General features: G+C 39.0%; 2 protein-coding genes across 3 annotated transcripts; one reads left to right on the top strand and one right to left on the bottom strand.

Annotated features, from left to right (window-relative positions):
* Positions 1 to 4,852: 4,852 nt before the first annotated feature.
* Positions 4,853 to 6,455, bottom strand: LOC124995709 (cystatin-B-like). Its single transcript, XM_047568332.1, has 3 exons — positions 6,286 to 6,455; positions 6,079 to 6,180; positions 4,853 to 5,193 (listed from the first exon to the last, which is right to left on the bottom strand). The coding sequence occupies exons 1-3, from the start codon at positions 6,355 to 6,357 to the stop codon at positions 5,065 to 5,067; spliced, it is 303 nt and encodes a 100-aa protein (XP_047424288.1). The 5' UTR covers positions 6,358 to 6,455; the 3' UTR covers positions 4,853 to 5,064.
* A 5,012-nt stretch (positions 6,456 to 11,467) lies between these two features.
* On the top strand, positions 11,468 to 13,939 carry si:ch211-161h7.8 (thiosulfate:glutathione sulfurtransferase). 2 transcript variants are annotated; one of them, XM_047568362.1, is made up of 5 exons: positions 12,545 to 12,826; positions 12,948 to 13,053; positions 13,133 to 13,255; positions 13,351 to 13,513; positions 13,612 to 13,939. In XM_047568362.1, the coding sequence occupies exons 2-5, from the start codon at positions 13,047 to 13,049 to the stop codon at positions 13,706 to 13,708; spliced, it is 390 nt and encodes a 129-aa protein (XP_047424318.1). In that variant the 5' UTR covers positions 12,545 to 12,826; positions 12,948 to 13,046; the 3' UTR covers positions 13,709 to 13,939. The 2 variants fall into 2 exon arrangements, with proteins under 2 accessions (XP_047424317.1, XP_047424318.1); XM_047568361.1 differs by lacking the exons at positions 12,545 to 12,826; positions 12,948 to 13,053 and adding an exon at positions 11,468 to 11,684.
* The last annotated feature ends 1,675 nt before the right edge of the window (positions 13,940 to 15,614 follow it).

Raw genomic sequence — 15,614 nt, 5'->3', positions numbered from 1 at the left:
TGATGTTTCCCAAGTTACAGCCCCCACCATACAGGAGGAGTGGGAAAGGACATGTGCAGGACACTTTGGTGCAGAGTCAGGGTCAAACAGACAGGAGAGCATCAACCTTGATCTCTTTTTTTTTTCCAGAACTGGGACGATAGGACAAAGTAAAATTCAAAGGGGTCCATCTGGCTTGGCGCTGACCTGTGGCGTTCCAGATATTTATGCGCTGTTCCACACCAGGGAAGGATGTTCTGGTCGTTCCTCCAACCAATTCCTCCAGCGTCACCTTAATGACCAACAATCGCCTACCACCCTATCACCATTTTCTAGAGAGAATCTGACCATGTTCAGCATATCTCTGAGGACACCATTCACCAAGGCCTGGAAGGCAGCTTTAATATTTGTGATTCTAAAAGGCGTCATAAGATATTCATAATGCCCACTGGGAGTGTTAAAGGCTGTTTTCCACTCATTAATCAGTGCATTAATCAGTTATCGAGACTCTGAAGATAGAGGACTGTGTATAAAAATATCTACAGTTCCTACAATTTAATCATCAATCAGACTTTATTTGCTATATAAATAAAGTTTGATGATACAATTTAATTGTGAATAATAGTGTAAAATTAATATATATTGTACAACTATGACAAACAGACAAACATACAGGCAACAGTCTCATTAATAAGTATAATCATTTAATTTAGTTTGAAAGTACTAGTGATCCATTATTTGAAAGAAAAAAAAAAATATTTCAACCCTTACTGGTGTGTGCATGGACTTTTCTTTCACTAGACTTTCACTAAGCTCTTGCATTTGTTTTTTTTTTTTTTCACGTTAAAAACGTGTAAGGTTATAGCACCTCCTGGTTTCTAAAGGATGTGTAATTACGTAAGACTAAGACAACTGATTCGCATCAACGTTTTCTAGAATTTAAGAAATAAGAGAACACTTTCTTTTATTTCTGGTTAACAGGTTATGTGCCTCTGTCTTTTAAGATCGACGTAAACAAAACTTTATTTAAAAACAAACAAACAAAAAACTACTCCATATCCAGATTATTTAGCCGACCATAGATCGATATCCTACTTTCTTCGATCATCATAGAAAAGAAACACCGCTGGTTAAAGTTCCTAATAACCTCTCCCCGTGGTTTCAGACAGTGGACTTCTAAATTCACCCTATTTGATTTTAGTTCTGTATTTGACACTATTGATCACAATATTTCTCTACAGAGACTCTTTGAATGCTATCACGGGGGGAACAAAAACACTTCTTATCAATTTACAGAACTTTCAAAAGTCATCAAATATGTACGAATAATAACGGACAATTATTATGTAATTACACACAATATAGTACCTGACCTTACATTTTATAAACATTAAAAAAAAAGGCAAGAGCTCCATCTAGTGACAGAAAAGTCCATGCACACACGAATAAGAGTTTTCCCCGAAAACAAAGGATAACTAGACCTTTGTTTCTTTTTACACTTATTAAGATGGAGTGAGAGGCGATAGGATCCAGCAACCCACACGACCATAGTGAGGATAAGCTGTGGTAGAAGATGAGATGACTTATTAAGGAAACTGTTGCCTGTTGTATGTGTGTCTGAAGTCAAAGTTATGCAATAAATATTCATATTATTCACATCTAAACTGGAGGAATTGCAGGTATTTTTATCCTCTATCTTCAGAGGCTCGATAACCGATTAATGCACTGACATGGGATGTTCTTTCATTATGTCTTCATCAGGTGTTGAGTTTGCACGGTATCTGAAGGTTCTCATTCGTCCAGGTCATGGTGTATCCCAAAAGATTTCTTCAAGAAACTCTAACTATCCAGTCTAGCCTTTTCTTTTTCTTTGTTTTGATACACTTAACGGTATGTGTATTTATACAGTCTAGGGAAATGATGACTGTTACATGACAAAAATGTGGAACCAAACAAACTACAGACGGATGGTGGTGAACGTTGCCCTCTAACACACTGCACTTCAATAATTCCACTTCAACTTAAATAAATGTCCTTTCTTCTGACATCCCAGTGTCGCAAGGGGCTCTAGGAGATAAGAGGTTCGATTGCAGAGTCAAAGTTCAAGCAGCTATTATTCCTTGTGCGCCTTCTTTGCTACTAGAAAAGAGGAACCAGTCACAAGGTGATACTAAGGGCTGTGACTAACACTTTAGTTTTAGGTTCCTGATCGGTCATTTGTGAGCGTGATTGACAAATGTGTGCTCAGCTTAAACAATGTGTTTTTGTTCAAGCTAAGAGGAGGCCTTTACCACACGGTGAGAACCTTCACAGACCCTTACAGGGTGCTGAATGTGATTGATGTCTTAAAGGTGTGGTGTGCTTAGCAGCTCAACGCTCCCGTCATACAAAACATACATTCATGCTTAAAGCTGATATACAATCAACTCTAGAAAACTGTTGAAATGGATTAAATGTACCTGTGCTTGTATAATGGGGCTTTGTGATGTGAAAAATCTGAATTATTTAATTTAGCCATTGTAATTTTACCACACACAGGGAATAAATAAGCAAGAAAACTCTAAATGTATGTTTTAACACCAGTTAAAGGTTCAATATCTAAATAATAATTTTATATTTTTTATTAAATCGTATTTTGGTGAACTCACACAAAATAGAGTACAAAAAAAAACTTGCATTACATCTAGCGGCCATGTTGAGATATTAAACAGTATGTTCAGCTTAGACAATGTGTCATTTAAAACAAAATGTGTAAATTTATGACTCTTACACGACAGCTGTTTTGTAGACAGTTAAACAGCATCTTATAATTCAGCTGATTTAAATTCATTTTGGAACTTGCTCTGTCTACATATACACTGGGAACTCTTTGTTTTATTTTTATTTTATTCCATTGCATTGCATTTTTAACTGTGCACTTTGGACGTACTTTTGCTTCTAGGACCTACACAAGCCTCAGACAAGATGGTGCATGTCCATTTAGTGTCTTTGCGCAACGTAGATCTGTTTGAAAGCCGCCAAGCGTGAAGAGCCAACGCTGTAAGCTGTGGAAAAGAGGTCTTTTGTGTGAGTATGTGAGTGTTGATGTATGGAATATGGAGAAATTTGGGGGCCTCTCATACAGAGCTTGAAACTTCCATCGTCTCTCTGAGAATTTAAAACAGTTTTTGTTGGTTGTAATGTGAAGCAGATTTGGCATCACTTTAATCTCCAAGTACAGGTGCACAAGGAATTTCAGAAAGGACTCTGTAATCTTAAAAATCCATAAGTCAATGGAAACTATACCTAATATTACTATACATAAAGTCTTACATTAACAAAGAGATGTCATTGGCTTTGGAGAAAACTTAATAAATGGATGAAACTACTTTACACATAAACATACGCTGGCTATAGAACCACTGGAATATAATACAACAGGAACACCCTTTGACTCTATATGCAGATGATGTGATAATGTTCTTTAAAAAGATGGACAAATACAACTCCTTAATGTATTTTGTAAAAATGTCAGGATATAAATTAAACAAATCAACATCATCAATAATAAATCAATGAAAAAGTAAAAACCCTCCTAAAATAGCCACTCAGTTTGAAACTGTGGATTCCTTTACATATCTATGCATTCAAATCATCCCACAACTTAAATATATAGTGTAGCCAGTAGTTATGGACCATTAATACCAATATCACTAATAGGAAAAATAAATGTCCTTAAAATGAATGTACTGCCCAAACTGTTGTATTTGTCTCAAAATCTCCCACTTCCTCCACAGAGTAACCGGTTCACTCAACTTAAAAAATTGTTTGTTAGATTTTTGTGGAATAACAGACGTCCTTGGACACGGGGTATAGTTAAAAAAGTAATATATATATATATATATATCAGATATATCTCTGTCTTCACAAAAGGTGTTGATGACATTTGGAGAAAAAAATTATATATTTAACAAAATAATTACATTAAAACACATCGAAACCAAACACTGCTATCCCTGAAATGTCTACCATACAGGAGTATGGAGGAGGAGTTAACGAACACAAATTGTTTAGGGAGGGGTCTGATATCCAGCATTTATAAACGCCCAGTAAACAGAGTACACAGAGGACTGCTGGGGGCATAGTAATAATCGTAATAGAAAAATGGAGAAGCCACGCTGTAAAGCACAATACGAATACCCGCCTGAAATTGCTATAATACAACTGGTTGATGCGAGAGTAAATCACTCCAGAAAACTTCATAAATGTGAGAAGGAAAAAGGTTTTCATTATATTTGGCAATGTACAGAAATACAAAAATTCTGCCAAGAAATTAAACAATGAATCCAAAATATTTTGCAGATTCAAATAGCTTCAGTCCCACATTTGTTCATATTAGATCTATAACTAGATAATTTGAAGATTAAAGTAGAGTAATATCCCTCTCATGGAAAAACACCTAAGCTACTTATAACTCTCCCCTTAAAAAAAAATTAAATATACAATAAAACATCATCAGCGTGACTTTCACCAGATCTCGCACCGCTTCCTTTGCTCTATATGGAGGACAGATTTGTTACAGGTAGTGGAAGAGTAAGAAGACATTGTGCAGTACCTAACATTGCAGAATTATGTTTGTGTTACTTTTCCCTATAAAACGAACTCACAAACCTGATCCCCAACCAAGAACTAGAAAACCTAAAAGGAACATAGGATGGAGGGTGATTGATGTGTTTGCTCAAGACGTGTCATTGTATATCGTTGTACGTCTCTGTTATGTTGTGCAAACCATAGAAAAGACTGTTGGTAAAAAGAAGGAGACGTCGTCTTGTCTTCATTTTGTCTTTGTCTTTGGCTGAAAACATTCCCAGAAGAAAAGTGACGCTGCACAGAATCACAACACATTTTCTTTTTTTTAATTCATAGATCTTGTAAAAAATAGTTAAATTTTTACACAAATCCTGTCTAAATGTGGAGGATCTACGGTACATGTACAGTATGTGGTTACATGTAAGTAACTGTAAGTGCATATAACATTGTTCTCAGTATATTAAGAGGTTATCATGACACTGTAGGCACTGATGCTTAGGTTTGTTAGTCATCCCATTAGAAGTACTCAAGAGGGTCGTGTTCACTCTTGGAGTGCTGAATGCTGGTGAGCTCGAGGTCTCCTCCATCGCATGGGAGTTTCTTGTAAACACGGAGGTGAACATGATCGTCTCCTCCCACATGGACCTGCAGAGGAGTATGAGAAAAAAAGTCAGAGGCCGTCCGCCAACATGTTATTCACCTCTTTTTATGGGAACAAACAATGTTGATCTCATTCTTTACACTTCTTAATCTTAAATACGAATAGAGACGCATTCAACTGTAGTTAAGAATAAGTTTGTATTCAAACTGATTGGCATCAATGTGAGAAACTCAAGCTGTTGGATTTTGGAGGTCCCTGACCCCGCCCGATCCCGAACTCAAGAGATCTTTATTTTTAACCAAATTAAAAGGAAAAAATAAATAAATAAACATTTTAGACAACTTAAAACAACAAAATCGATCATCCTTAACTCATGTTCAAAAAGTGTAGGAACAAGTAAAAACTTATTCACTCCTACCCTCTTCTTGCATAATAACAATACATGCATAAATATTATAATTACTATCTATTATACAATATGCTTAATATCATCTGATGTCTACATATACTTACTCAAAAATACATTTAAAGCAGGAACTTATTTAAAATTCAGTTTCATTCAGGTTCCATATGAATGCAACAGAATACTGAAGTATATGGGGATATTTATTTTTATTTACTTTATTTGCACTTCCTCGTTGGCTTAATTTTTCATAGTTTTCTATATGGGCGTGTCTTTTTAAGTCAGATTTCTTGCATTTATCTTTTTTTTGTGTTTAGTCAAAACAAACATACCTTACTCTTGATATTAATTTGTCACACATACACTTACACAGTGTGAAGTTAAGAGATAGCTCTCTGTGGATTGATCACTAGATGCAATCAATCAATAAAGTTTTTACAGGAATAAATAAATAAATAAATAAACCTTGTTTACAATCACGGATGTGCGCAGGACAACAAGCACCAACAACTGGGAGAATAATTACCTTGACAAAGTAGTTGGTGCCCGCCACAACCTGGGTCTTGAAGGTCTTGGCAGTGAACACTTCAAAGGTCTTCCCTGCCTTTTGCTCTGCATGCTGCTTCACCTGAGGAACAATGACAGCAACATCAGAAATGAAACACGGGCCTGTTCCTGGATCGGTGTGATGGAAGGTGCACCAACAATGCTCCTCTTTTCCTTTCATACTTACCGAATCACAGATCTTCTGTACGTTTTCGTCGGCAGGCTTAGCCTGGGACGTCCCTCCACACTTCACCGACATCGCCACCGAAAAAATTTGCAGAGCAACTAAACAAGAAGTGAAATAAAATGCGAATGAAGTGGCTGTGTGTCTCTGCGAGGAGTTTAATTTGAGTCAGGGAATCACATGACGCCGTGTTTTTGGACCGTACCATTAGCGCAGGAGGGAAAGGGTGGGATCTTTTTTACTTCGAGGGTGTTACAAAAAAGAAAATTAATATTCATAGCGGTATATATCTATGTAGATATATTTTATATTTCTAGTTCGAATAGTTTACACTTTAAAAGAAAAAAGTAACACTAGATATATTGAAAATGTTACTGTTCGCCCTCTTTGCAGCCACGTGGGTTATTCCGGGGCGTGGCTACATTACACACCACTGGGAAGTGAAAAACGGGTGTGATTAGTGCGGAGAAATTACGCTGAGTTGAGTCTGTTGCGTTTGGAGGATTCAAAGATGACTCATAGAGGTGGCAAACAGCTGCATTGACTTTTTTGGCTTTGGAATTTTGCTGTTTTGCAAATCACAGTTTCCATGGTTCGTGTTTTGTTTTTTTGTTTTGTAGCCATGTGTGTAGTTGTTTATTTTGCACTTTTCACGTTAACATTTACTGTTTAGCTTCAATACTGTATGAAATGTATGGTGATGTATGGTTCGACCATATCTGTTTTAATGTTTTATGCAATGATGCTGGGCACCAAATTTCCTACAGGATAAATAATCTGTCTATATATCGATACAAACAAGCAAACCACACACTGAAAATATCTGATGGACATGCACGACAAATCCAGGATCAGTGAGAAAGTGCACAACACACCTGAATCCTAATTGTTTCCTGCATGGATGTGCTTATCCGTCAGAATAAAACGCCTCTTATTCTAAATTGTCTGCAGCAGTTTCTCCTGCTGCTACTTAAGAACTGCTGGCAAAGACGTCCAGTAACACGGACAGAACAGGCGACTGTCCGTGTTCAGAGTGTATTCAGGGTTTTCTAAAATCAGCTGGAAGAATAATAAATTTGCAGGGATGTCACTGGTCACATGCTGGTCACACCAACCCAACACTGCTGACCAGGCATAACATTATAACCACCTTCCTGTCTAGTTCTCCTTCGTGCCTCCAAAATAGATGTGACTCATCAGAGAATGGACATGAGCCTTCTGAGGATGTCCTGCGGTATCTGGCAACAGACTGTTTGTCAGTGGGGGCCTTTGGCTGCTGTGGGTCGAGGACAGAGGCCTGTGGATCAGACCTGTACTAGTTTAGTAGTTTCTAAACCATTTTTGTGTGTGTGCGCCTGTGTTAGGCTGCGTCCTGCTGGGCTTTGGCTGAGGCCATTAATGAGTGTCATTGCTGTGGGGTGGGGGCGCCTGGTGTGGTGTAGGTGGGTGGTGCATGTCTAAGTAATGTCCCCATGAGTGCGAGGTCCAAACACTTCCCAGCAAAGCAGAACACTGTATGCTGACACGTTCCAACACTCCAACACTCCGCTCTTTGTTGCTGTGGCTGTTTATTCTTTCCAAGGAAATTTTGGGCTCGAATATTTATGGATGTTTGCAGAACATCTGCTCGAGGCTGCTCAAAAGAGAGGCAGAAAAATAGAGAGAGGGGAGCAAAGGAGAAGAGAAGAGATGGAATTAGAAGCAAAGATATACGTAAATACAAAAGTTTCACTTGGGGTTTTGACTATGGTCCAATAAGTCTCTAAGTTCACATTGCAACCCAGCTTGATCAACCAAAATTAAAGGTTTTAACTGTCCTCGAATTAAAATAAAGAACTTGCAACGGACACGATAGCTTTCCTTTAACTATGAAATATGTTTGCACTGTTTGCATTGCTGCTGCAATCTGTTAAGTGCCTATAGCCTCTCAAAGCTGCTCAGTTGTAGTCCTTAACTTTCCATCATTCAGGAAAGCTTGCAGACACTACTTTTGAATGTCATCACCGAATGCAAACATGTTTATCGTACCGACTAGAGAGTCCTTTTGTTAATTATCTAAACTTCTTGAAAGCACTAACCTCCAGTGCAGCACAAGACAAGAATGTGATGGTAAAGTTATTCTGCCATGGCAACAGCACACAGACGTGTTTCTGCAGTGACAATGTATGTGCATGTGTTCTGACTATGTTTGACCAGTTTGAGTCATCTGCATCATGTGAATATTCTGCAGGCTGTTGCTACAGTAATGATCGTCGTCCATCTGGATGTGGTGGGCGATACTGGAGAGCTGCTTTCACTGAATTCACAATAACGGATACAGGTGGCTGCCAAATAGATGAATGATGGGCAAATACAATGAGATGTCAGATGAAAGGAACTGTCGTAGTTTTTCTAAGAGGCACTCCTCTAAGACACTCCCCAGGTAGAAGCAGAGCGGAATCAAATAAGCACATTTTTACAAAGGGTGTGGACTGTTGGTCTTCGTAAGAAGCTACTATGTTATCTACTATAACTCTCCAACTATAAGCTACACTGAAGCTTACAGTTTGTGAAGTAAACTGAGAACTAAAGCGAAGCTGAGTAGATCATATAGTATTTGAACATGAGATGTGAGCAGCATCTAAAGTTGGACAGATTTCAATCACCCAAATTATGTGAAACTAACTCAGAACAGAACTGAACAAGTCGCATCCATCAGGGAGTTTTATGAGCTTTGTTGTTTCACATCAATCTCACAGGATGAGTTGTTTTTTGAACGAACAAATTAAAGTTACACCAAACCAAAGTTGCTTTAAGTTGTGAAGAAAAAAACTCCCAAGGACCCACAGTTCCAGCAAAGCACCATAAAATTATGTAAGCAGCTGAATAACAAGGTCTACTTTGTTAACCGCTGCCCAGTCCATACGCTGATGTTTACTTCCTGTGCCAGGATGTGTGAAATAATGCACCTCCACAGATTTTAGAGCAAAATCAAGTTTTAAAATCCTGACTTTAGATGTTCTTAACACACAAGAAAAAACTGACTGCATGGTTGATTCTGATCTTATTCAATTTACTTTTTATGTTCCTCTTTGCAGAAAGCCATGCCAGGATCTTGTTTTGATGCTACACCTCAGAACAAAGCAATTGACAATATGCACATTTCTAAGTGACAAAGTACTGAACTATTTAACGTCCCGTCAGAATTACAGTAGCTCAGATAACAGCTGTGAGAGAAATATTTATTCATTTGTGCCCCCTATGCCACATGGTTACTGGGGTTTGTGGAGTTTGGCTTTTCCAACTTAACAACGGCAGCAAATGCAACATTTAGTGAGAGGTGTTTCAAAATAAAGGAGGAGGGGGCGTTTGTGACAGCGTGAAGCTAAAAATAATTTCCATTGGGAAATGGAGCGTAGAAAGCAGGATTATGAGATGTTAAAGTGGGGCCTGTTATTTGTTCTGCTCTTGTCTTCAGTGGCTAATGCTGATATAGGTTACAAACACTACTGAACTCATCGAATTGAATGAGAAGGTTTGTCCAAACCTTTGACTGATGGTGCACGACACTCCCTTGCTGGTTCATTAAGGTACACTGCTGAAAACCAATGCATTCTAATGTAGTAGTCCTGCACTAAATCTGAACTTCATTAAGGTTATGGTATTCAGCATTTGTTTAAAATAACCAAGGTGATTCATCTATGTTTTAATTTTGATGACAGTGGTTCGTGGTACTATTTAATTGAGTTGTGTCGTATTGACACCTGTTCCTATTTTGACAATTCTGTTTTAGTGGAAGGGGTTGGTCAATAACAGTTAAAACAGTAAACCTCTGGTGCATTCAGGGTTTCTACACATTTGAAATGAACCGTTTTCGTAATCTTACGATCTTGGCGGAGGGAAGGAGTGTTGTTTGAAGTGTAGTTGCATGTCCCATCACTTCTTACCTGCTGCCGTCGGCTAGGCTAGTTAGCTGCTAGCCTGCTGGTCAGTTTTGAAGTTGGACTGGGCTTCTACATGTGTTTTGCCTCGGATCATGGCACAAGGGATTGTAACATCTTATCCTGTGTATTAATGAACCTGGCACGCTTTGTTTCAATGAAGCTAGGTAATGTAGCTCATACGAATAATTTAAGACCAAGATACACGGATAAATTCAGTGCAAGTTTTAGTTTTTTTGTTGTTGCTACTGTGTGCTGTCACATTTTAGCTGTGCTGCCAAGCTCCTTAAAATATATTTTATTTTATTTATTCTTTTTAGATAGTCACAATTCTAATGTTTTAGAAAACTGAACAGTGATAACATTCTTGAAAACATGAACATTTTTCCATACACTAATATTGATTTTCCATTCTTTTCCAGACCTGGAAATGTATTAAATCAAATTCCATACTTTTCCATACTTTCCGAGAACCCTGGGCATTTGGTGCAGGACTGTTATAGTATAGTGCATTTGTTTCCACTCGTGTACCTGGTGTGGGTGTGGGAACACTAGTGAATGCTGTCAACTGAAAAAGGTGTGGGGTTCCTTCTTACAAATTAATGGCAGATAGTCATAGCGATAAAATGACGAGGCAGGCAGCATTTGGAGTAAACAGGGCAAGAGTGGAGGCTGACTGTTCAAACTTCTGTACTCACTGCAGATCTTTTGGCAATCATGTAAGGCACTTTGATGGATTGGAGGGACTAAGCCAAAGTCACAAATGACTGATTCTCTTGCACCGTTAGAGGGAATATTTCATGGAAAGGCTGGGCCTGCTGAGCTTACAAAAATTATAACGCCAGTATGACAGATATACTGTATACAGTGTCGGTTTTGCAACATTTGGCATGAGCATATTCCAAGATGACAGTATCAGAATTCATCATTTACACACAGGGATCGGCCACCACAGAGTCCAGACCTGAACCCTATTGAGATTCTTTGGGACGTGCTGGAGAAGACTTTGCACAGTGGTCAGACTCTTCCATCATCATCTTGGTGAAAAAATAAAGCAACGCTGGATGGAAATAAATATTGTGACGTTGCAGAAGCTTCTCGCCAAAACAACGCCACAGCGAATGTGTGCTGTAATCAGAGCTAAACGCTGTCTTTTTTATTTATTTATTTTATTTTTTTGGGTGGCCTGCCGGTGTATATTTTTGGGGCAGTTGCGACATCCTGCCTGTAGGGGGCAGCATTGTGCCGCGCCGCGTCCAGTCCGCCTGTTATACGAAGAAGTAGAGACAGTGTAAACAATCATGCCTTCACTTCCCAAAAAGCTCCGTGTCGTACCTGCTGTCATCATGTTGTCCTTAGTATTAACCCGAAGTTTCTGCCAGGTCGCGACGGAAGTAAACCGCAGATCTTTACCGACCATCGGTTCGGTTTTTCGGACGTTTGCAACCTCAAGCCCAAAATGTGGCGAAGCTTCCGACAATGGTAAAAGAATATATATATATATTTCCTGGTGTAACGTCCGACATGAATCACCTTTATGCTTGAACGCCAGTGTGTACATCCGCATATACATATATATTAACTAATGTGCTGTATTGTGTTGAAGTGTTGTTTTAAAATAGAATAGGACATAATATAAGTGGAGTTGTCATGGCTGCTTGTGTATGTTTGTGCATCCAGTATTTTCCAGCTGCTGCAGAGGTCTGTATCACGAGGCAGGATTGTGGACTTAGGGAGGTAACTTCAGGGTAAGCCCATTGGTTAACCCTTAGTTTCCGGTATAACGAAACTGGATGGATAAGTTACTATGGTAACTTAGTCTGAACGGCTTCGGCTCAGGATTGATCTGAATCAGATAAAAAGGCTCCACCCACCGGCCAATCAGCTGTTCGGGAGAGAATGGCCTTTTCATTGAGAAGACTCTTTGAGATTTGAGCCCAAATCGCGAGAAGAGCTTTACATCCTCCAGGAGATAACCACACAAAGAAGAGTATATTTTTGTCATTTGTCCCCTCTAAGCTCAAACTCAGGATAATTTAATTCAGGCTAACAGCTTGATGTGTTGAGAAGATGTAATTGTGGCATCAGCTTCCATCTTTATTGTAGTCCATGTGACATGGAATTAAGAAGTCAAACTCATCAGATGAGATGATGTTTTTGTGCTTGGTTTTTATCTGCTCCCACGTTCTTTTTTTTTTACATCAGGGGGAATGAGACTAATTGTCATACGCATAATTCACCTGTGCAGCACAGTGATTGGGATTCATGGCTGCGTTAAATGTAACTGAGCCATTGATGTGTGATTTACGCATGTGTGCAATCTGCAATCCTTTGCCATGCCATTTGGCTCTTCTATGCAGCCACGGCGTTCGACTTTTCGGTGAGATTTACCTTTTCTTCTTCATATTTGAGGAGAATCAGTCTTTGCTCTTCACATGAGAGTTATACTGTCCTCATGATTGTGATTGGTCTGCTGCCTTGGAACCCGCCCTCTATACGTGCACATTCATGGATTCACAACAAGATAAACCCGGGCTGAGTTGATAACCAGCGGTGCGATACTGCTTATCCAGATTGTCATTGTTGTGTATACATCCAGCTGGATCGGTTGGTAGCAACCCCAGGTAAGTTGAGCTCGCTTTTCGTGATACAGGCCTCAGGTTTTTCGGTGTTTTTGTCGTGTCTTCGTTTAAAACGCACAATTTGTTTGACTTGAGCGCTTTTGTTTCATATGGAAAACGGCAGCCTGTCGGTGGCCGTAACTGTGTTAAGTGAAAGCTTCAGTGCACCACAAACACTGCCCTCTAGCAGGAGCTGAATTAACTCAAGGTTAAGGTTAAAGCAATGGATGGTGAGTTTTTAATCAGTAAGTGGGGTCAGTTTAGGGCCAACGGTAAATTGACGCTTAAGTGTTTCCATTTCTGTTTCAGGTTCGGTGGTGACCTACTCTCAGCTGAAGACCATGCTGAGAGTTGGTGACATTCAGCTTTTTGACGTGAGAAACCCAGATGAATACCAGGCAGGACACATTCCAAAGGCTGTCAACATACCACGTACGCCACACACGCATGTCTGGTCTGGTCTTGTTTTTCCTGATTTTTATATTAACGTTCTCTGTGTGTGTGTTTGTGTGTGTTGGTGTACACAGTGGTAAATCTGGAGGAGTCCCTGAAGCTTTCCCCTGAGCTCTTTAAGCAGCAGTTTGCAGTGGAGGCTCCTGGGAAGGGCGACGACAATATCGTGTTGCACTGCAAAAGTGGAAACAGAGGATCCAAAGCGATGGAAATTGCCCACCGACTCGGCTTCAGCAAGTAAGGAAACATGAAACCTGTGCATCTGGGAGATATGAGTCCTTGTGCTGCAGAAACATGAACTGATAAAACACACCATCTTTGCTTTTTGTTCTCAGAGTGAAACATTATAAGGGAGGCTACAGCGACTGGGTGGAGCAGGAAAAACGGATGCCAGACGGAAATATGCTTCATGAAGCTAAAACTACAACCTAAAATACATTACTACTCAGCAAACGCCTGCTACAATATTATATTAACTGTTACTAGTTGTTACAAAAGTTACTGTCTAAATTCGTGTAAGACATTGAATGTATTTATATTGGGTCACTATTAGCACTTATGGGTAAAAGCCACTTGTGTCCTTTTATTCTCCACAAAGGCGTCAAATATATCGGTCATTAATGTCAAAATGGTTTATCTGAATTAAAACGTACGAAAAAGGTTCTTTGTCTAACTATTTATTTCCTGTTTTCTATTTATCTACATATTGTCATAGTTGACTCCTGACAGAGAAATTTTAAAGGCTATTCTGCTCTTAAAAAAGAAACTAGCAAACAAGCAAATCCCCAAATTAGTTATAACGGTAAGACAAAAAAATATGAAAGTGAATAAAGAAATTAAGCTAAGTGATTAAATTAGAACAGTTTCGCTTTGATTTATGAGCCTAAACCATTATTTCTGACTTCTGAAATTTCAGTTTAAAGAATTTTCTCTTATCTTTAAATACACATTTTTTCCTGTTTAAAAGGGGCATAGTACATACATGTGCCATTGTCAGTGCATTAGGTAGACTAGTGAAAAGAGATTCATTCTAATATAACAGTCTTGCACTAAATCCTTATTTATGACTTTTATAATATTACGTTTTTGTGGAAACGGAAGAATCCAATTCCTCATTTTGGAGGATGTGGTTTGTGGTTCAAGTAAAAGTGGAATCAATTACAGACACAATAACTACAAAGCGCAACGTCCAAAATGAAAACACAGTTGAATCTACAGCACTTAATGTTATTTTAAGCAAATACTGAACACTTTAACCCTCGTGAAGCCTCAGATTTATTGCAGTACTGGTGCAGAATGTAATTATTTTCATAATGAACTTTAAAATATACACAATAGTTTTTATCTGTTAATAGACACTGACAATTAAACTTAAGAAATCTTTAAAATCAGTTTAACATCCATCAGCATCAAACTCAGAAATGCTACACTATATAAGTGACACTGTACTTTTCTAAGCAGCTAAACGCAGTTCAGCGTATTCACCAATAGATGGCAGCAGAATTTTAACCAACTTTAAAAGGGCTTCTTTCATATTTCCAACCATCACTGGCCTTTGTCATTATTGCAGATGTGACCTCTCATGCCTGACCTTCACACAGGTGTTAGTCTAGACCGGTATAGATCCTGTGAGTAACTGCTCAGTGAATGGCAGTCAAGGGCCCGATCTATGCACAGTCTGCGCACATTCCTCATTCATAGGGAAAGCAGATCCAATTTTACTCCCCACCTTCCCATTAAATCCCCTGGTTGAGTATGTGTGCAAAGGTGAGGGAGCGAATACTGCTTACGTAAGGAGGGTCGTAATGGTTTATACAGGTGAGGTGATCAGTTCGAAGGAAGTTCCATCCATATATGTATTTGAGGTATGTGACATAAATCACTAGCGAGGCGAACAGCCATTCGTAGCCGCTGCTCATATCCAGAAGAATGAGATTGATTTCCTGAATGTTGCATAATGTACATAGACGGAGCACGGGGGAAGATCTTGATATAGTGAATGTTGGTTTTGAGTTATTGAAGCAGTGACTGTGCACTCTGGTATCGTCCAAAGTCAAACTTTAGCATGTGTTGTGGGTGTTTCACACCATCAATTCTGTCAAGTTTCAAAATTCACGCCAGCCACAGTACGTATTAGGATTCTCTCCAGCTCTGCACAGCACAGGCCAGCTGCTGTGGAGAAGAATGATGGGTCAAACTTCCAACGCGCACCAAGGACATTTGGACACTTCTACATAAGTTAAAACACAAACTGACGGGAGGCTGGTGGTGAAAAATGATCAGTTATGGGTTGTTTGTCTTCTACTGCGGATACATAGAACAGGTCATTAACCTCCTG

The sequence above is a fragment of the Mugil cephalus genome, chromosome 18 (assembly GCF_022458985.1).
Source record: "Mugil cephalus isolate CIBA_MC_2020 chromosome 18, CIBA_Mcephalus_1.1, whole genome shotgun sequence".
Classification (NCBI taxonomy): Eukaryota; Metazoa; Chordata; class Actinopteri; order Mugiliformes; family Mugilidae; genus Mugil; species Mugil cephalus.
Note: the sequence above shows the minus strand (reverse complement) of the source record. Positions and strands in the feature narration are given on the sequence as shown.